At 43.2% G+C, this 22,587-nt stretch overlaps 1 protein-coding gene across 1 annotated transcript in view; it reads left to right on the forward strand.

Moving 5' to 3' along the window:
* TMC3 (transmembrane channel like 3) overlaps positions 1-22,587 on the forward strand; it is a 627,915-nt gene that overhangs the window by 152,831 nt on the left and 452,497 nt on the right. The window contains exon 4 of the mRNA XM_069222582.1: positions 16,306-16,387. Coding sequence (XP_069078683.1) covers positions 16,306-16,387 — 82 coding nt within the window. The remainder of the gene's footprint in view (positions 1-16,305; positions 16,388-22,587) is intronic.

Here is a 22,587-nt window from a genome sequence, read left to right on the forward strand (position 1 = left end):
TACGATCATCTTATCGACCAAACATATTTCCAGGGTTTCTCTGCTGTCCAAGTATTCTGCTAGTGTATCCTGCAATGCAGCCTGATATTAAACTTGAAAATTAGGAAGTGACAAGCCCCATTGGTTTTTATTGAGTTGCATGACTGAGAGCCTCACCCTTGGGTTTTTGTTCCTCCAAATAAAACTTCGTATAATGGAATCCAGTTCATGAAAATAGGAGCTATTTATTGTAATTGGCAGATTATTGAATAAAAAAAGTAAAATCAGAAGAATTGACATATTGATTAAGGAGAATCTCCCTATCAGAGTCAATGGGAGAACCATCCATCTGTCCAAAAGTGTTTGCACTTTTTAAAGCATTCTGGCATAGTTTAGGTTAAACAAATGACCATAGTTTTTCATGACATATATTCCCAAATAACCAATTGGTTCAGATGAATTAGCTTGCTGTTGCTAGCCTGGAGGAAGATTCTCTGTTCCTGTAATAAATAGGAGAACCTCTGTTTTACTTTTCTTATAGTCCCCTATTTGAGAAAAATCGTTGATTTTATCCAGCACCCTTTGTATGTTGTCGATCTCTGGTTTTAAATATAAAATGATACTGTTAGCAAAGAGCTTAATTTTTGGCATAGCTACTATTTGCAACATATTTTCACTTGTGCTAAGTATTGTATGGGCCAGAGGCTCGATAAAAAAAGGCAAACAGTATAGGGGAAAGAGGACAACCCTGCCTAGTGCCTCTTTTAATCTGAATTGTGCCGCTGACCTTTGAGTTGATAACAATTCTAGCATGGGCACCCTGATACAACTGCCTTATCACTGACGTAATTTGCAAGGGGAAACAAATCTGTTTAGATTATTTAGCACAGCTTCCCAGTTCACTAGGTTAAAGACTTTCTCTGCGTCTAGCATTATCATTCCAACAGGGATTGCATTGACTGAAAAATACTCGACTGCCTGTATTAAAAAAATTGTATTAGATGCCATCAGTCTGTTGGCTACAAAGCCGTTTTGGTCTTTATGTATTAGTTGTTGCACAACCGGTATGATCCTAGTAGCCCAGACCTTTGTTAAACTTTCATAATCTGCATTAAGCAGACAGATTGGGCGATATGCATCTGGTTTCAATGGATTTTTACCTTTTTTTAAGAAACTAATTTTTGTTGATTCTTTGAATGTTGGAGGTATTTCTGGTCCTCAAGTATTGCATTGCATAACTCCGTTAGGAACAGTACTAGCTCCTCAAAGAAGGTTTTATAGAATTCTATTGGAAAGCAGTCTCTGCCGCAAGCTTTTGCACTCAACATTTTCTGGATGGCTTCCTTAATCTCAGAGGGCGGAATCTTTTGTACTATGTAGTTCTGAACATTTAATTGCATCTTTGGTAATACTGGTCTATCTGTGCAGGTGAAACTATGTAGTTAATATTATGAACTGTAGAGTAATGCAACATAAATACCCGAGCGATATCCTTCTCCTGAGTAATGATTGAACTTGTCTCAGGATCCTTAATTTGATGTATTGTCTGCTTTTCGTTTTTTAGATGGGTGGTCTTAGCCAAGTATTTACCTATTTGTTGACTTTCTTTATACACCTGCTACTTCTAGGCCCTCAAGCTACTTCCTTCTTCAAAAATAAAGAAATCTTTTAACTTTGCTTTCGTTTCAGCGAGATTCCAACTTGCCGCTTCCTGTCCCCCTGCTTTCATACAATCATCTGCAGTCTTGCAGCCTTATCTATAGCCAACTGGAGTTTTTTAATCTCAAGCTCTCGCTGTCTAGTCTGCGATGCTTTGAAGGAAATAATCTGACCCATAGCTGTAGCTTTAAATGCCTCCCATACATTAAACAAGGATGCGGAATTCTGATTGCACTGAAAGGACTCCTGTATGAATTTTCTCATATGTGTGACCCACTATTGATTGCTAAGTAAGGATCTATTGAACTGCCATCTGGGTCTCTCCTTGCTAGCTGGCTTGAGCTCTGTCATCACCAATAACCACTGAATGGTCGTAAAACGCATTTGCCCATATGTGCGAGCAAACCTCCTTCAGTGTACGAGAGACTAGAAAAAAATCTATTTGTAAAGCTGTATTGAGTGGCTGCTGGGTATTCTTCTCGCCAAGGGTCCGTTACTTGAAAATCTCTTTTGATTGTATTCAAAATCCTCTTAGTTTTAGGTTTTAGTTGTCTTCTCCCCCGATTAGAGGTATCTCATATAACATCTTGAATATATTTAAAATCTCCTCAAATAATAAAGGGGCCTGTGTCACTCATTCCTATATTGTAGAGTTGAACTAGTGGTGCTACCTCCTCCATGAATGGCCCATAATAATTGACCAGAATTATTGATAGTATGACCTTTAGCCAATGCCATCTCCCCTTAGGGTCTCTAATAACCTCTTTTATGACCCAATCGACTCTGTTACTCAGATATATTGCCACACCTCTTGCCGCTAGTCCAGATGAAGCGAAGAGAGCTACTCAGTACTGTTTTGGGATATATATATTTTGGGGTTATTACTTTTAAAATGGGTTTCTTGAAAATAAATGCTTTCGGGGTTGAATGGTATCAGCCATTTTAACATTGCCTTATATTTCTGCCTATTTGAGATTCAATTTGCATTGCAGGAAATAATCTTAAGCTTCACCATATCTTTTAATTAGCTTGATAGTAGCCTTTTTCCAGCCATACCTCGTACCTGCTATTTTGTGAAAAAAACTGAATTTTCTCAACCTCTGAGCCCTCTCCACGTGTAACTCCTCACTCAACCCCTGGCCCCACCCCCATCCCTCCATTCCCTCCTTGGGTGATCTTGGCTTGAGGCCCTCCCATTCAGGGACTCTCAGAACACTCCCCTCCTTTGATGGCACCCCACGATCCTGCATTGTCTCCACTAGCCTGTTGCTTTGATCCATCCCATTTCCCCTATTGTGGTGCCTTGACATAGCACCGTTGACGCCAAAGCATCCAGAAGGCATCATTCGGATGCTAGCAGGAGTTAAACCTTTTTTAGGTTGATTTTCCTTCATCAATACATTACCACTCATAAACCTCCGGAGCATGGGAAATATTCTATCTCTGACACCCCGGGAACATTCTCTGTCTGGCCCTCCAAAACCCACCATGTGGTATCTCGCAGCCCCACATGAGCAGATAGATAGCTACCAACCTTTAAACCTCAGTGCAATGTTTTTTACAACCCCCTCCCATCTGTACTCTGTAAAGAATTCAGAAAAGTTTTTGCCATCTCCACCTTATGGAATATATTAGCTTGGTACCTGGCAACTGATGCTTTCATGTGCGATCCACCATCTTCTAGGTCTGATATCCGTTGTTCGGCTTCCTTAACATGAGTACTCAATTGCGGCATGTTATTGTTTATGAGGCTGAGCTGGGCTTCCGTCTTACGATTTTCTTCCTTCTGTGATAGTTTTAAAGCCTTCAGTTCAGTAAGGATCTGGAGAAGCATAGTCTCTGTAGCTGAAAAGCCTTACCCACTTGTATCCCTCCTGTCTGCTTGTGAGAAGCCCGCCCGGAATGCCCAGGACCAGTGCAGGCCAAAGAGCTCATATTTTCCACTATTTTAGCAACTTCCTGGCTCCCTGCTGTGACCCCCATCTGAATTGAGTATGGCATCAGCAAATAGTTTATTGACCCAGGAGGGATATAAGGGTCTGAGCATCGCTGAATATTCGATAAATTATAGGGAGATGGAGACTGGTGAATAGGTACTGAATTACATCTTGCCTGCCCCTCCCCTTCCGTTAAGCGTTCTGCTGGGAATGCTAGTTTAGGTGGTTCCTCGAATTCTTTAGATCCGGTCACAGTAAATAGCCGATATGCCTGTAGTTGCCCATTGCTATTTTGTTGGGTGCTAGCCTGACCTTGCTCTGTCTGTTCGGAAGGCGCAAGTCTTGTGGCCGGCTCTGGTTATCACTGGAGTTCTGAAAGGTGCTCTCCTCCGACTACCAATTACATGTTCATTGCACTTAGATTCCATAATTACTCCTTTTGCTTTAGGGGTGGTTTGAGAGGTGAAGGAGGAGAGTGATGCTTGAGAAGGGGGTTGCAGTACTGGGGAGGTTGAGCCTGGGCTAGAGGTTTGTTCCCATGAAGCGGGCGTTTGTTTTTTTAATTTTGTGCCACCTTCATGTTTTTGCCTGTTGGACGTGCCTTAGGCTGGAATTCCCATGCAATCCTTTTCATAATGTTGGGTATCGTTTTCTTCAAGGTATAGCAGGGCCCCCTTTTTAACATATCCGTACTAGCTTAGTTGCCACAAACCAAACCACACTTACGTTGGCCGCTTCTGCAGCACTCCAAGCTGGTGCTAACCCTGAAAGAGAGCCTAGTGCCACTCTCTCTGGTGGGGCCGGGGATCAATTTATACACCTTTTAAAATGCCTCACCCCCCTCCACTGTACTGTTGTTCCACTTTCAGTTCTGTACCCTCTATGCACTGTATCAGTGTCCATGTCTGTGCTTCTTTTCCTGACCTTCCAGGCCTTTGAATCGCATCTCCCAATGCCTCCGTCTGCCAACAGAAAATGCCACAACATAGGTGCAGGTGATAGCAGCAAGACACAGAGAATATGTGAGAGAACAATTGGGAGAATACGGAGCACGCATAGGTAATATCTGTAAAGTTGTTTAGTAGGTTGAGTGCCTGCTACAGTGAGTTGATGTGCCAAATGCAGTCAAATGCAGTCAAAGGATACCATTTTATATTGGGTTGCCCAATCCTTAATCATTGATAGCACAAGTACCACAGGGGTGACGAATAAGAACTGTGTTTTTTTTTTTTTTCACTCACCCCTGCCCTTTCCATCATCCGTGACCGTGCTGCTTTTCCTAGCCTTCCCAACCTTCAAATCGCATCTCTTAGTCGAGAATGGGCTCCAACTCTGAGGGTGAGGCAGCTTCACGGGCTTCACAGGCTCCTCTGAGCAGTGATTAATCTATGCCATCACGGCAGGTAATTTTGCCCATGTTTCCAGTGTGGAACCGCTACTTGCCAAATCAAATCTGCTGAGCAGCATCCATTCCTCATCCTCTGACGCCGTGCTGCTCTCCCGATGCCTCCGTCGCTTTGGTGTTAGCTGCGGAGCATGATGGGAGCTCCTGATGCGGCCGGAACTGCAGCCGACATGGACGATCCTGATCCAGCGGGGTCAATGAATCCGGCTAGTCAAGACGCGAGGCATCGACTTTGTGGTGTTGCTATCACACCACGGGGCCACAGGTTCTGCGATGGAGTCATAGTCAGGTGATACTGACATCAGTGATACAGCACTCGGAACTCACACTGTGGCAGGACTTTGGAAGCACTGCAGTGGCATCAGTCACATTCATTGCCCTCAGAGGGGACTACAGCTCTTGTGTAGGCAGCGGTGTAGATTCAGATACCGGCGCCCGTTCCAAAGTTGCTCTGGAATCGATGTACTTGGTTTCTTCTTGGTTTCACCAGAATGCACTCCCAAGGGCACAGGAACTGGATTTGGCACCACTTGACGAGTCAGGACTCTAAGCAAGAGAGCCCAGGTGCTGGCAGATGAAGTCTTTGATGTCCTTGATACTTCTTAACAGGAAGCAAACTCAGTTCAAGCCCTTGGAGAACCTTTGGAAGCAGGATGAAAAATGCAAAGTCCAGTCCTTCCACTCCCAGGACAAAAGCAGCAAGCAGCATTCTAGCACTGCAAAGCAACAGACAGAGAGGCAGTCCCTCCTACAGCACCTAGCTCTTCTTCATGGCAGAATGTTCTCAGTCCTGAAGGATTCTAACGTTGTGGTCTCCGAAGTCCATTACTTATACTTGTTTCTACCTTTGTAGTTTGCCTACCTTTGAAGTAGGCAAACTTCAAAGGAAAGTCTTTGTAGTGCATAAGACCCTGCCTTTCCTGCCCAGGCCCCATACATTCTCCAGGGGGTTGCAGACTGCTTTGTGTAAGACGGGCACACCCCTATTCAGCTGCAAGTGCCAGCTCCTCCCACCATTCTAGCCCAGGAAGACCCATCAGGAAATGCAAGGCGCACCTCAGCTCCCTTTGTGTGACTGTCTAGATTGAAATCACAAACAGCCCAATTGTCATCCTGACCCAGATGTGTCTTCCACAGACAGGCAAAGGCACAGATTGGTTAAGTGAGAAAATGTCTACTTTTTAAAAGTGGCATTTTCAAACTTACCATTTAAGAACTAAAATGTTCTGTAAAGCTTTGTGTATGATGGGATGCATACTAATATGTTCCTACACAATGCAAAATAATAATTTGTGCTCCACGCTGCAAAGCACTTGTACGCCTCGTCGGAGGTAGTAAGCGCTATAGAAAAACAATTACAATATTTTTATACCCCCAAAACCACTCACAAGTGGCGCTTTGTGTGTTTGCGGCGATTGCTTTTATTATTTGCGCTATTTTTTTTATGTACCTCTGGTTGGGCCTAACACATGCAGGTGAGTGTAGCACACCCTTATCTAAAAGGTGCTTCATATCTGCAATAAATGCCAAACATGTGCCTGGCTAGGGAGCCCCTCCCCTTCTTTTACCTTCTGCCATCTCACCTTTGTTTCTATGGAATCTCTCAAGGTCACTGGTGTCAACCGAATGCAACACTATGCTGAACCAAAACAAAATATTTTTAAAACAGGAAAGCACATGCAAAGAAATCATTGTTTTAGTCCATAACAACAAGCATTCGGTAACGACATTCCCTGTCAAGCAGTGTTATATGATATGATTAGAATTCAATGTGCTTGTAGAAACTACAGATTAAAAATACCTGTGTTTTAAGAAGCGCAGGGAGGGGTCGCCAGGAGACAAAATGTGCATTTTAAAAACAGAATAAAAGGCAATTTAGATAAACTTACCCAACAGTCAGCAATCAACAGGTGCAAGGATTTCAGAACACCTCCCTGCAGGTCTTTAAGGTGCATCCCTACAGACATGCTTGTGTCTGCGAGTTTGCCTGTGTGTATGTGCGCACACGTGTAGCCATGTGTTGATTATTTTTGCCACACAGGGCAGCGGAAATGGAACTGTGCATCTTTTATGAGTAGAATAGGTCTGAATATTTGAAGAGATTCGTCGTCCCTAGCAGTAAAAGCTGTACAAAGTAGGGTGTAATACATGCATGAAAAGGATTCCTGCATTTATATGAAGAGACGTGATTGTGCTTGGCAATTTGTCTGTTCACTCAGCTCAGGCTGGCAGCTTCTTTGCAATGCATAGCCCTGGTAATTTGCACATAGGGACAAAATGTGGGGTGAGAAACAATCAGAGAATTGGGGAAAGGGTAGAAATTCGGGCAACTGCTCGGCTAATTGAGACTCAAAGGAGAAATGTTTTTAAAAAACGTCAGATATGCATTCTACAGGACCGTGGCTTCTTATTCAAATAGATGCAGCACCCTCCTGCAAAAAAACAAAAAAAAGACAGCGAGAGGAATGTGGGCACGAGGGCATCTGGGGTACCAATGCTCTCACCCCAGCGCCCACCATCCTCCGGGTAATGCTGGCAGAGTAATTTATGGCAGCCGTTTTTTTTGGGGTGGCGGAGTGGACGAAATGCCAGTTTCGAAGCAGCTGGGCATTGTTGAGAAGAGAACAAGGCAGGGAGAGAGAACTCTTTAGCTCCAGCCTGAAATTTACAAAAACATACAAGAATGCAGGTGGATTTCCATTGTGTCGGCAGTTCAGGTCACTTTTCTGCCAACATGTTGGCAGTAAAAGGGATGTGAAGCAGGGGCGGGGGGTTGGGCTGCAGGGATAACAGCTGAAATCTGCGGGCAGCTTCAGATTAAGTGGTGGCAGTCCGAGAGAAGCTATTGTTTCTCACTTCAAAAGCCGATCGCTTTTTTGCATGAAGAAACATTAAAAAAGTAGCAGTTTGAAGAGCGAGAACGGGCAGTGGGTCAGATCTTTCTCCTCCAGAGCTGCGATTCTAGCACAGGGCTGGTTGGGGCAGTGAAGGGTGTAGACTAACCGTGTACTAGAGTAAAATAAAACAACCAAAAACACTAAATAGAATGTGCCTGAGGCGGGAAAGTGCATTCCTGCTTTGTTTGGCTTGCATTGTGGCATACATCATCTCGAGGCACTTTATGCCTACTTTTAAGTGCATCCTTGGGACGAAGAAGATATTAAGACTGCAGGATTTCAATGTAGAGCCCATGACTATGCAGAAGAAGACAAGTCGGGAATATTTTACCACTGTAATGCAACAATGAAAGGTCCACATAGTAGAAGGGCATCAGAACAGGGCGGGTAAGTGTTGGTGTGAGAGAGCGTGGTATCAGAGGTCACACTTATCAGATTCACCTCGAGTTTTTCATCAGTTGCTCTGGAGTTCTTAGCAGGTTAGCAGAGGTTACATTGCAGGAAACCTTTACAAGTCCCTGAAAGAAACACCGGCAACACATCAAACAGAATATTCTAATGCAGGGTAAACTGCGCTTGTGCACCTGTCTGCCACAATAACTGTTAAACTGACATATGGGGGCCCTATAAGGTAACTGACAAAGCAGGTTTCCAGGAGTTCATAGATTGTATAATGTGCGCTGATCTCAGAAAATATGTTTTCACTTTATAGTTGAAACCCTTTCTTGTCCCGTACCTGGGAGGAGCAGGGGGATACCTTTTTACTGCAGCGTATGTGTACGTTGGGTGCGCTGTATAGAAGATGAGCGATCTGCCTAGAAGCGCTCCAAAGGGGTAAAGATCACAAATTAAATGTGCGCATGTTCACTGGTGGGTGCCGAGTTTAAACCCATCCGGCTCCGATTTGACTTTTGCGTTTGTTGTTGGTGATTTCTTTTGCAGGTAATGGATATGACTCCTGCCAAATGATAGTTTTGCACAAAGAAAGCTTTGTCAGTTTAGAGTATTGAAAAACTCGGAGCCCTCTCCCCCTGGCTGGTGGAGAGGAGCACACCGGGGCCATCGCTACAATGCCCCACAACAATGCACTTTTGGGCTCCAGCTCTTGCAGAAGCTAATTTTAGGCACAGATGGAGCAAACGTGATCTGTCTTTTTCTGTAGAAAGGCGCAACCTCTGCAGGGAATGCACCACACCCAGGAATTAATTCTCTTATCTCAAAGCCAGATTTAGAATCCAGAGGCCAAGAAGCAACGACGAAAGAAAAGAGACAGCCTCGTCATGACTTCAATGATGTCATTGCGCATGACGTGCGGGGGCCAACTTAAATTGGGGGAATATACATTAAATATTGTAACAATAGCGATTTTCTCTGTACATCTGCAGTGCGTAAGCAAATTGATGTAAACATAGTTGTGGACCTGCTTGTCTTTGCACTGCGACGGCAGGGGTGGAAACAAGCACCCTCATAAAAGCCTCTAATATTTGACCTCAGTCCTTGAATGTACGGCACCAGACATGAACATGATTTAAAGCCTTGTAAACAGAAACAGAGTGGAGCCCTTGAAAACATCCAGTGCTCTGGTCAAATGGTATTAGCCTAAGAAAAAAGTAGTCCCTAAGCACATGCTACATAGGCAAAAGTGGAAGGGTACAAGTGTGGTAGTTTGGAATCTCTTGCTCTAGGCAAGACTGCTGGTTAAAGGATGACAGTACTTTTGTTTGTAGGCGACTATGCCTATCCTACAACAAGTTGCAACTGTTGTCCCAACCTTACCGGCTCACTAGCAGCACCTCACCAGAAACACAATAGTAAAAGGTGATTTGTGGCAGCCTTTGTGCATGGACTCGAGAATAAGACATCTCAGGGAGTGTCGTGGTTAAACGGAGATTACCCCTTTCTCACAGATTTATCATGTCTCATGCAAACACAGGCAATGACAAGAATACAGTGAAGATTCAATAGTTTTTATTTAACACAACTGCAATTTGCGAGATGTTGCATGGGCCGCAATGATTAGGATAATGAATAATGCAAGGAACAGAATTGTGAAGATGAGAGTCATTATTACAAAGACCCCACCATCTTGCAATGCATGTAAAAGACATACGAGATGTAATATGCCCTAATACCCTAATGTGAGAGGCCTAACCTCCTACCTAAAGGAGAGCTGGGTTTGCTAAACCTAATCTGCCAATGCCAGGTCCATGAGAGGAGCCCCAACCCTCGTTACCTTGGAATAAGGTCTCTATCTCAGACTCCGCAGGGACACGAAGACTGGGTCAGCTTCAAGACGACGTGCAGCATCGGTATCAGCGATGGTGGTGATCCCCTCTGGGCGGAATCCCTCTGATTATCTGTCTAAAGTGTGATGTATTTATACAGATCTACCAGGACCCCTAACATAGGCGTGTTTCCAAACAATAGATAACAGACATGCTTGGGACGGCAATTATTATAAACAATCCCTCGAAAGTATAGAGAGGGAACATCCCTAAGTGGGAACACCTACTGTTTGTTTGTCTTTACTGCTTGATCTTGACGCCTTAGCGCGGTGGCACTGATAACGCAATACATAACAAGTGGCCTAACTGTAAACAAGGCAGCCATCTGAGAAGAATTAAATAATTAAATGGCTAAGACACAGCAAGCTGAGTAGGTTAAAAGTCACTAGGTGATGGTTGCACGAGTCTGCAAGCCAGAGGCTAAGCTAACTCCTGTTATCCCATTAAAAAAAACTAGGATTCACTACTCAAGTACTGGGGCCATGCTCCAGGGAGTGTACAACTGTGGAAAATGTGAGACAAAGATGAAGGATTGACCATGAGTAAGCAAGGATTCTTTAAGGACACCAAAACAAACCAGTGAAAAAACAGTGAGCCCACAAAAAAGTATATACTAAAGTATATACAAGAGGTCTCGATTGCTCGACCCAAAAAGAAGGTTTGGGCCTAGCAAGTGGGTGCACTTGCCAGGTCGAACTGGCAGTTAAAACTGCACACACAGACACTGCATTGGCAGGTCTGAGACATGTTTACAGAGCTACTCATGTAGGTGGCACAGGCAGTGCTGCAGGCCCATTAGTAACATTTGATTTACAGGTCTTGGGCACAAACTGTGCAATGAACTAGGACTTACTAGTAAATCAAAAATGCCAGCCATGGATAAACCATTCACCCATACCATTGAGACAGGGAGGACTTGCACTTTAGCACTGGTCAGCAGTAGTAAAGTGCCCAGAATCCTAAAGTCAGCATAAATGAAATTTAGCACAGGATCGAGAACAGGGGTCAGAAGCCAAAAAGACAATGGAACCGACACCAAGAGCTGACATATCTAACAGTTTTTCATCATGCAATGTCTATTTAGAAGGTCTTTTTCAATATTTAATCATTTTAATATTTATAATCAGGCAGATTTTAATGCCGAATTGGGCTCTAATCATACAATGCTTCAGCCTTTCTAAGCATACCAGAAGGATCATATGAACAGCAATACTGTCTGAAGGGGTTTAAGTACTTACTAGAATTTTGGTTGTGGAACAACAGGGAGATATTCACACTGAAACTTCTAACTTTACTGGCAGGGGTCAGAGTACAATCATAGATTATATATTTGTCTATCTCACTATAGGCACATTACCACATTCAGTAGCTATTTCATCAAGTGCTTTTAGTCATCATAACCCTATTGAGTTTTCTTTCAGTCTCCTGGTGGCAGTTCAGTCCCTTGCTCTAACTAGAGTAACAGGTATTACCTCACACATCAGGAACAAAGTCGACAAAGGCGAGATCGTCGCACTCATCCTTCTAGACCTCTCTGCAGCTTTTGACTCCGTCTGCCACCACACACTCCGCACACGCCTCCACAACATAGGAATCTGCCACAAAGCCTTAGACTGGCTCTCCTCCTTCCTCACCGATCGAACCCAGAGAGTCCGCCTCCCGCCTCCCGCCCTTCCACTCCAACACTACCAAGATCACCTGCGGAGTCCCCGAAGGGTCCTCTCTCAGTACCACACTCTTCAACATCTACATGATCCCCCTAGCCAACATTCTCCGAGCACAGGGAATCACCATCCTCTCATATGCAGATGACACCCAACTCATCCTCTCCCTCACCCGCAACCCCACCACCACCAAAACCAACCTAGACGCCGCTCTCCTAGACACCGCCAACTGGATGACCACTAACCATCTCAAGCTCAACTCAAACAAAACCAAAGTCATCATCTTCGGCCCCAACAAAACCACATGGGATGCCTCCTGGTGGCCCACCGCCCTAGGCCCCACCCCCACCCCCGCAACCCACGCACGCAACCTCGGCATCATCCTCGACCCCGCCCTCTCCATGACACAGCAAATCAATGCTCTAACCTCCTCCTGCTTCCACACACTCGGCACCCTAAAAAAATTATAAGCATACAAAACCATATAAATTCACCAGTTATAATTAGATTTATCTCAAGTAACTATAACTCATGCCCTAAGGTAACTATAACTCACGCCCTCGCCATGCACTGCTAATTACCCTGCAAATTATGGCACTCATGACATCTTTGATAACATCATTGATAATATCATTGTAATATTTGCAGTAACATTCTTGATGGAAAAACTGTGCATCGCGGGGGCGCGAGTTATAGTTGGAAAATATGATGTGACCTTGAAGAAAAGGCAGATTTCCGACAGTTTTCCTTAGAACTAACCTCACAACACTCTTCTAAAGCCCACCTTCTTCCTCCACACCTTCTACACTTTCTGTACAGTTCTCGACCTTCTCTCATTAGGTTTATCCGGGCTCTCAAATTCACCTCTCAAATCCAGCAATTAACGCGCCCTTCATGCACACAATCTGAACCATCAGTCCCATTATTATCAATCCACTGGCTTACCACTCTCATAAACTATTATTCCTGAGGTGTCTATTCAATCACTTTTTAAATACAAGCAAGTTCACTCTTTCTTCAAGCCTACAGTGATCTTACCCTTTTAATTAAGCCCAAAGTTAATGCCTCAAATCTGACATGCAACTTAATTCCCTTTCTAATCACACCTTTCTCACTATTAATAACGTGCTTGACTTACTTCAATCTCAGGTGTTTCCCTCTATAAAAACACCTCTCTCCTACATCTCTGACAATTTAAACCACCTCCCTTGTTTTCCCATATGTTTCAACATGTGCAGCACTTGATACTACCTATCACCACACTCTAGGATCCACATTAATCAGTCTTTGAATCACAGTCAGTGCTCAAAATATTTTAATTTATCTTCAAAAGTGTTCTTTTTCTATATTTTGGTGATCTGCACTCTACATCGAGACACTCCAGCTGGTTGACAACCCACAACTTTTAGTCCTCGGGCTTCACTTTTCAATTTGAACCTCATCCATTGGCTGTAGCAGCCACAGCAAATCTCAATGGGAGGGGCGGGTAGGGGGTAGGCGGGGATGGGGGCAGTAAAATAATAATTTTAAAAACATACCTTTGCTGCTGCCACTGACTCACTCTGTTTTCCCTCGATGGTTCTGGTGTCTCAAACGTCCCTGGAACACCAGCACAGCCACCCCACACAATCCTGGTGCTGCTTTCCTGCTATGCCTAGCATAAGAGCATTGTCAGGATTGGTCTGAGTGGCTTGGACTGCCACTCAAACACTGCATGGAATTCTGTGCAGTTGGCCAGTCAAACTGACATGCACAATTAGTGCACTCCACTCCTCCTCCACTCTCCTCCCCTGGCTCAGCTCCACCCCCCCAAGACATGCTTGGTGAGCCAGCAGCTGAAATATTAAACGATAATAAGATATTGTTTTATTTTTCAGCTGATGACTCAGCCAGTGGGGACACACTCTTTCGCCATTGCAAAGGAGATGCCCCTGTTGTTGGGAAGATAACCAATTCCCTTGGATTTTTTTGATCACCTATACTCAGATCATACTAAATTCTTTCTCTCATTTCTCACGTTTATCACTGCCTGGAGGTCTGCTCTCTCATGTTAAATTAATCTAAAGCAAGAATAATATATTTATTTGTTGCTTTACCACTTGCCTCCCTACTCTACTCAACCACTTCGACCCAGACATTTTGATTAGAAAAGTCTTCACCAAGAATGCTTGGGTTGCGCTGCAACCTATTTACAAGCATGGTAATATACAGCCACTACAACCAGATTTCAATTACTCGACATGCAAGAATCTGTCTAAATAGCTCCTTCCAATTAGTCAAGACACTAATCTCCTCACTTGTTCTTAAAAAATGCGTATTCTTTCACCCCACTGTTTGAGGTGTCAATCAAGGGCACTTTACAACTTCCCAAACTCACTCCTATATTGAAATGCCTTCAGTAAGCCAGCTTCTCACTGTACCCAACCCCACACCAAGTGCAACATCTACATTTTAATCATTCTTTCTACTGGGCCCACCACAGGTCAACTCACCTCCCACCTAAGTATGCTGAGTCTGATTGCTCACATCTTTCAAACCTGCCCTCAAAAATCACAACTCAAGTCCTGCATGTCCTGGGCATTATTGACATGAAAATTTTGACACAATCAGTGCAAGCAGCAACTGAAGGATTGCACAGAATGTCTACTTTTTAAGAATAAATGGAATTTATGGTGTTCCTAGGTCCCATTAGGATCTCGGGTTTGAGGTCTCAGTTTGTTGTGACTAGTAATGGAAGCCAGAAACGCTTTTTGTGGGGTCGACCTGCCCTCGGAACATTACAAAACTTGTTTTTTTCCAAGTGTATCCAAGCCCAGGGATCACAACCCTGTTGTGATGCTTCTTTGTGTTACATTGCCTCAAAATATGAATATTTTCGCTACTCTAGTAAGGAATGTGAGAAGACTCGTTTGAGCACAGGTTGCCCAAATCCCACTCCCGTACGGCTGTTGAAGCCATTTTGCCTTTAATGCATGCCAGGTGGGAAGGCTTTTTCCACAGCCTCCCTCCTGATAAGTGGGGTAAATCTTGCCATCACCTGCTGGCCAATTATTTGCCATTACCATAGAAGAGGACACTTTCGAATAGCGTCTATGTCTTATATATTGGCCACCCTATAATACCCCACTGGGTTACTTAAGAGCCTAAATACAAAATGTGCTTATGGTCCACTTGGTGGGAGACAATTCTTATAAAGGCAGAGGGTCCTCATGCTTTCTTTTTCACATGGGGCTGTTAACCACAGTTGCCTTCTGAAGCAACGGTTCTGTTGGGCTTGAGCCTTCTACTGAGACTGCCCCTCCTCTTCCTTCGCAGCCTTCCCAAAGATGTTTGAGTGCCTCTTAGTGGATTGCAGTCTCACTGGTGAAACCGGACTTATGTGATGTCATCCTGTCACTACACTCTAACCTATCCTTCTACCGGCAAAGAGAAAAGGGATTCAGCCTCTGTGCCACGTCTTGTTTAGCTGCAGTACGTCCTCTATTCAGGGATGTCCCTTCTCCATGTGCAGAACGACAGTTTGCCATCAGCATCTATGGTAAATGCAAATAACGGGAAATTGCCTTTGATAGCCTTCAAGAGGTTAACAAAAGCACATCCAGGCACATCTAGTTAATGAACATCAAACAATGTCAGTGTGGAAAGAAAATCAATGATGGCTCCGTTCAAAAGCAGCCTGATAGCAACGACAGTGCTATACATCACAATAGGAACTGAACATCAGCTGAACAGGTTAGAACTAGCTCACAGAGCAGTCCACGCAGTGGTTTTCTTAAATGTTCCAAAATATACCTACGTTTGTAGGTTAATCGCATCATACGAAGGAGAGAATAAGGGCCTGATGTACAAAGCTCTTTTGGAATAACAAACCCTGCGAGTAGCAAAGTCGCAGGGGTTGCGACCATAAAAAGGCTTATTTTATTTGAAGTTTTCCAAAAAAGCTTTGTTTAAAAAAAATATATAAAAAGTAGCACCCGTTTCTTTCAGAGACACGGGTTGCGTAAAAACACCGTTCCTTTTTAAATGTAATTATAGGAATGGCGATCTGCTTTCTCTTGCAGGCCAGTACCCCCGCGATTGCACCCAGTCAAAGGGGCGCAAGTTGGACCAATTAATAAATATTAATTGTGCAGGTTGTTCTGTGACCCCCTGCAATTCAGTATTTTTTTAACTAATCCATTAGTACATTGGACGCCCACTTATTGCAAATGTAATAATAGTACATCATGCTCAGTGTTGCTAATGTGCATAGGTTCACATCGGGACGAAGTAGAAAGCAGTAGAAAGGTAAGTAGGTATAGCATAAAATTGGCATTTAATACCAAGCTTTGACAAAACACAGACTAAAGTGTATTCTTGTCTAAGTGAAGAATGATATTTTTAACTCACACCTGCACACTATGATCGCACATTGCATAGTAATTGCTGTGTACTATGACATATTAAATGTAATACTGATAGTCTGTCTCTTTTTTTCAGCTGTGGAAAAAATTTCTCCGACTGGCATATAACTTTTTGGTCCTGTTTATTCCGTGGGAAATGCGTATCAAGAAGATTGAAAGTAAGTTTTAGAGCATGAGAACGGTACATATGCTTAGAGCTTACTTCTGTAGCTCACGCGACGAGTCTGCAACTTTCAACATGTGCTCCTAAAAGAAGAAGGTAAAAACAAATAATGAAAGCATATAACCCATGGAGTAAGAAACATGGACACATTTCTGAAATAAAATTAAGATGTTTGACCCAGCTAAAAACAATCTGATCTTCTAAGTGGCTTCCGAACTGCTTTATGTTTGGTAAATAATGTTTTATTTTAAAGTTTCAATTTATTTCATATTCTGACTATTCCTATGAATGTAAAAAGTAGAATTTGACATTTTTAATTGAATGTTTACTTCTACAAATGCAGGGAGTGATAAAACGATCCATATATTCGCTTCCACCGTCCAGGTTAACATGTGCATGTTTACTATGAAAGGTAAAAGGCACCGAGGTAATTATTCCTTCTATCCTGACAGTTTTACCCTCACTGACCTCTGCGACTGCCCCTGCATACAGGGGCCCAATGAAACCTAAACATATATATACAGAGTACACGAGCTGCGATCCTAACGAAGGAGGGCCTGTTGTAAGAGCTACATTAAGATGACTTCTCACTCAATGTCCAGGGGGGCAAACGTCCTTCACAAAGCGTCCTTTAGGACGTAGACGTTTCCCACGCAAGCATATCCACGCTGCCTTAACCACACACGTGCTGAACTACGCATAGGCGTTGTTAAGGCACAGAAAAAGCCATGCGGTATGTGGGAGAGGATGCGGAGGACGCAGTGAGGTAAGTGGAGCAGGGAGTGGCGAGTGGATTAAGGGATTAGGGTAGTTGGGGGGGTCTGGACGGGCTATTTTTTTAGGGGAGTAGTGGGGGTTGGGTATTTGGTTTTCAGGGATTAAGGTGGAGTGATTTTTTTTTTTTTTTTAAAGACTTAGATGGGGTTTTGGATATATATTTTTTATTTGAGGTTTAGGGTGGGGGCGGGGTAGTTCTTAAAAATGAAATATAAAAATCTAGTGACCCCCACATCCTGGGACTTTCCTCCTACTGTGTGAGTCATTTCTTTTCCTGGAAAAACCTGTGGCGACAGACGGGGGAAAAACACATCAGACCATCTGCTTTAAATAGGGCAGGAGAGCATGATGCCCTTACTCTGATGTCCCCTACTATTTTTGCAACAGACTTCCCTATTCACCAAACTCTAAATCAGGCCAATCGTCCTTTAGTTAATTCGATATTCTAAACAGACATTGTGGAGTTACGATTAGTTATACAGAGTTCTAGCTTCATTTTCTTTAATCTAACATAAGAAATGTTTTTGAATGACTTTTCCGTAGGTTATAAGGCATGGTCATGAACTGAGATCTATTACAATGTAGATGTTAACATCATACATGGACTAAAGCTCCCCCAAACATACACAACTAGTATATTGCAACTCACAGGAGAGTTCTGTTACAATAGAGACAAATGAAACAAGAGGTAAGTCATCTTCCCGTTCTAAGATGACTTCATATATTTATATAACATTCAACAGCAGGCATTCTATTCTTTGTAATACCTAGTAGCACCCAGTGGCATAACACAACTTGAGAGCCCCCCCTGCCAAATACCTGGAGGAGGCCCCCTCCCACCTGGACCCAGTCAGAGGCCTGCCGTCCATGCACAGTGTACTGTGGTAGGGGGGACCCGTGTAGCTGGGGCCCCCGCACCGCAGGGACTGCACGGGCCTTTGTTACACCACTGGTAGCACCAACACCCTTCTACCAACACCTTTTAAATCCTTGGTCTCTCTCTCTCTCCTGATATGAAAGAAATACTGTGGTTGAAGATATGCGAATAAATATGGAATTTGCATTGCCAAAATTAACACTCAAATCATATAGTAAAATGTGTCAATTTTAAATGAACTGTAGTTCTTAAAAGGTGATGGCAACATACAAATAGAGTATTGTTTTTTTGTAATGAACTCCATCATTTCAATAATTAAACATCCTTACATAAATGTCGTCCTATCAAGTAATGGTTGCACATTTTTGTGTAAAATAGTTCAGAAGACCTTAAAATCAAGTTATTCTATTCATTTTCGTAAATAGCAGCTACAGCTCCTCTCAATGAACTGCCTTCTCTGCGGGCTGCCTAAGTGTAACAACTTCTCACTTCCTGATCCACTTCCTCATCCCATTCCTTTCTAACATGTGATTTGTGCACCCCTGTTACAGGCACTTTGCAGACAATCTAAATGAAAATAATTGGGTCCTCAAAAAGGAGACTCCACCCCTTATGCCTGCCGTAGCCCAACTACCAACCATCACCAAATCCTGATTTTGTGTTTGTTCTTTGCACTGTCCACATCCGAAGATAGCCTCTATTATATTTCTTTCTTCCCTGCCTGGTTCTGGGCATGAGTCTACAGGTACATTGATTTCTAAGCCAAGATTTCCTGCCAAGGCACGGTGCCATGGCCTACATTAGTTGGGGAAGGGGGTAAGAAATACGCCTTTTTTGTATAGAAGCCTTCATTTTTCAGGTGACCTTTGTATAGCATGAAGCATACCTTCTCTTTTCTTTTTATTTGGGTACTACTTCAATTGGGTGCTTAAAGTGGGACAGGCAGTGCTTAATTTAAGCCAGTGGTTACCGCTAATTATTTTTCCTCATCAGGGATATACAGCGAGCAACAGATAGAAAAACGCATAAATGGGAAGGAAGGTAGAAGAGAGAGACTGTAAAACTGGATCACAGGGAGAAAGCAGGAACCAGCAAAAAGGAGATAAAGGGGCAGTCAGTGTCTGGCAGTGGATTAATGAAACCTGAGGTGAATTCAACACTACGGAGTCTTGGTACTCGATGCGCCAATATTTAATTGTACAGCTGGAGCAGAACTTTTGGCACTGCATAAATGGCAATTGTTGGAAAATGTTTTATCTTTAGGTGCAGGTAGGTACCTACAACTAGTAATAACGCCACAATCACAAATAAGGTCCAGTCAAGTCTTAAAAAATGAATCCTTGCTTAACCCTTGGTACTGTGGCTGACGAGCAGTCAGGCTTAACTTAGGAGACACGTGTGTAAAGCATTTAATAACACTAAAACAGTAAATAAGTAAGACATAACACACAATAAAATCCAGCACTAATTTATAAAAATAGAGAATCTTGTTATCTTTAAAATGACACAAAAATAAAAAAAATCCAATGGAGGAAACTGAAGATATAAAAATGTAAAGATTAAATGTAAAAATTTGCTTTATATTGCCTAAAAGTGAAGAACCCCAATCAGCACTATCTGGTCACATTAGACAAGGATCAATTCAAAGTTTTAGGCTCACCACGATGGTGCGCTGGTTGGATACAATGAGTGCTTGGGGCTTGTCAAGTTGTTACCTTTGCACTCAGTCACTTTTTTGGTTATTTTTCCCTCTACGTTGAGTGAATTTCCTCGCAGGCCTGGTTGCAGTTCGACGAAAGCAGCTTGCTTCAGTGTGAGCCCTTGGTGAATCCTGGAGGTTTTGGTTCTTGTAGTCGATGGCAAAGAACTCCGAAGCTTCAGTGAGGCAAACCTGAAATTTAGGCCGAACCGCGGTTCAACATCTTCGGCTGCACTCTCGCATAGGGGATCGGTCAAATTATGGAGCTTTTTGACAAAAGTTGTCTAAAAGTTCCCAAACTTCTGGATCATCTTCCATAATGTCTCCTTTGGGTCTTTGAAGGTCCACAACACCAGCCAAGGATACAGAAGCTCTGATTTGCCTCTTGAGGGTTTGGGACTACAATACCCACAGTACACCTGATCAAATCCTTTAAAGTGAAGCTGGTCAGCTGGGCTTGTCATGATGCAGGTGACTTCTTGAAGCTCTTTTGTACCTGTTTCGTTCAGAGAGTCCACTCTTTAATCCTTTTGAAGCCAGGCAAAGTCCTCTTTTGTGAAGCCCAGAGTGTGCATCAGATGCAGTCTTTATGAGTGCAATCATCTTGGGGTGGAGATCAGGGCTTCCACAGAGCAGTCCTTCTTCTCTTGATATGTCCAGGCAGGGATCTGAGTTGCTGGCAGCTCTCCCATATATTAATTCCAGTTTCTGGGCTTGCAGGGGTGGGGGGGTGTCTGGGACCAATGGGGTGCAGGGTTCCATTCTCTGTGATGACAACTCCCTTAGACGTGTGCCATGTTTTTGTCTCAGAAAGCACTTCTTCCTTAAAAAAATGAAAATGGAGAAAATCTCTTGTGGAGGTTCAGGTATGGCTAACCCAACCCATGTGTGGCTAACTTTTCTCTACACTCCCCTTCCAGCCCCTCTCTTAATCTAATTAGAGAGGCGCCCAATTGGCTGGAGGTGCAGGAATGGGGCTGGGCCTTGGTCCTGCACAATCTGTCTTTCTCCCTTTCAAGACCAATTTTCCTGTCCTGGCATCTGCAGCAACAGATCTCCTCAACCAGATGGTCCCTTTGTTTCAGCCCAGGCCACTTCACACCTCATCAGAGTAACTTGGCTCAGCCTGTCAAAGGCTGGCCAATCAGAAGAGGTGGCTACAGGGTTGTTTTAGGTAACTTAAGTAAAGCAAGTACTTTACTTTAATAGTTATAATAAATCTAACATTGACAAGTTGTTAGATTTATTGTAACTGTTATTTTGATACATTGGAACACTGTTCTGTCTAATTCCTGTCAAACGTTGGACTTTATTAAAGTTTAATAAAGCCTTCCCATGTCATCCTATGGGGCTAGCACTGCTACAATAGGAAATAACTAAATGGGCAGTTTTTCTGTCACCAGGGAATATAAAACATATTTTATAATGTCCCTGCTTTTTAATTACAAGGCACCCTACCCTTGGAGCACCTAGGGTAGATCTTAAGGGTAACCTATATGTAATTAAAAGTGGTTTTAGACTTTGGAAGTACTTTCAATTCCAAATTCGAATGTTGACATAGTTTTGTTTTAAAAGCAGCCTGCAAGGCAAGGCTGACTTTAAAATGACAGCAGACACCCCAGCAATAAGAGCAGCCTACAAGGCAGGGCTGACTTTAAAATGACAGCAGACACCCTAGCAGTGCGGCCTTAAGTGCCTTAGTTCACTGGGGTCTCTAAACCTACATGCCCTACCATATACTACGGACTTACAGGTAGGTTGTCAGAGCCAGTTGTGATTACACCTAATTACTTTTTACCCTTTATTCAGAGCACTGGCCCTAGGCCTGTTTAGCAGAGTCCAGGGAACAATTAGAATCAGTAATCATCAGTATCAGTAAAAAATGGGTGTGATCAGAGCAAAAAGGGTGACATTCTCAAACCTATACATCCAATTTAGGTGGGCGACTCAAGGTTTTTAAAGCTAAATGGCCTTGTTTTGGCGGTCTCCCACCTGAAATTGCCTCTCCTTCAATAAAAGTTAATGGGAGAAATACATTCTTCTCATTGTTTTTTTTTAATTTTCCCACTTTCGGCTTGTAAAATGTTGGCTTGTATGCACCGGCACTCTTCCTTTTACAAATTGAGCACTGGGCAGATGCTGACCATGAGGGCCCACTGACAAGTATGCATTTTGGATCTTCTTGCTGCACGTCAGTTAAAGTAAGCAATGGCAACAGAAGGTATATGCAGATTCTGCCTTCTCCAGCTGCAACTCTAGTGTGGAGATAGATCACTGGCAGTGGGAATTATTTTGGGAACCTTATACCTGTTGGGCCTTTCTTTTATAAGGCTGGGTGCAATGGCATCAGTGTGACCGACTCCCAGTGCATGTAATTGGAAAGAGCGAGTGATATTTGGCTTCTGAATGATTTCGGTGAGAACATAAGCTCACTGTGTTTGTGGAGTTCTAGTTTTAGCTTGTTTTCTGTGAGTGACTGTGTCCCTACTTCAACAGATTCTTGGATATTTTTGCTGTGACATTCATACATGGAGATTCTGTTTTCACTTGAGGTTGTCACATGAATCATTTTTGTTTAGGAGTTTTTCTTTATTGATTACATTTACGCTTTACTGCACAAGGCTTTCATTCATCTTAGTCTTGGTTGATTATGACTGGTATAGTAGTCATGTGCACTCCTCCACCTGGTATATATTGCACATGCTGGTTACATTGTTTCTCTTGAATCTTTGCTATTATGAAGAGGCACATACCAGTTCTGAATCCCTGATCCCTTTCCATACGGGGTCTGAAGACTGAAACATGCCTTATCTGATTTACTAGAACTGAAAGGACTGGCCAT

This window comes from Pleurodeles waltl, chromosome 3_1 (genome assembly GCF_031143425.1).
Source record: "Pleurodeles waltl isolate 20211129_DDA chromosome 3_1, aPleWal1.hap1.20221129, whole genome shotgun sequence".
In the NCBI taxonomy this organism is placed as follows: Eukaryota; Metazoa; Chordata; class Amphibia; order Caudata; family Salamandridae; genus Pleurodeles; species Pleurodeles waltl.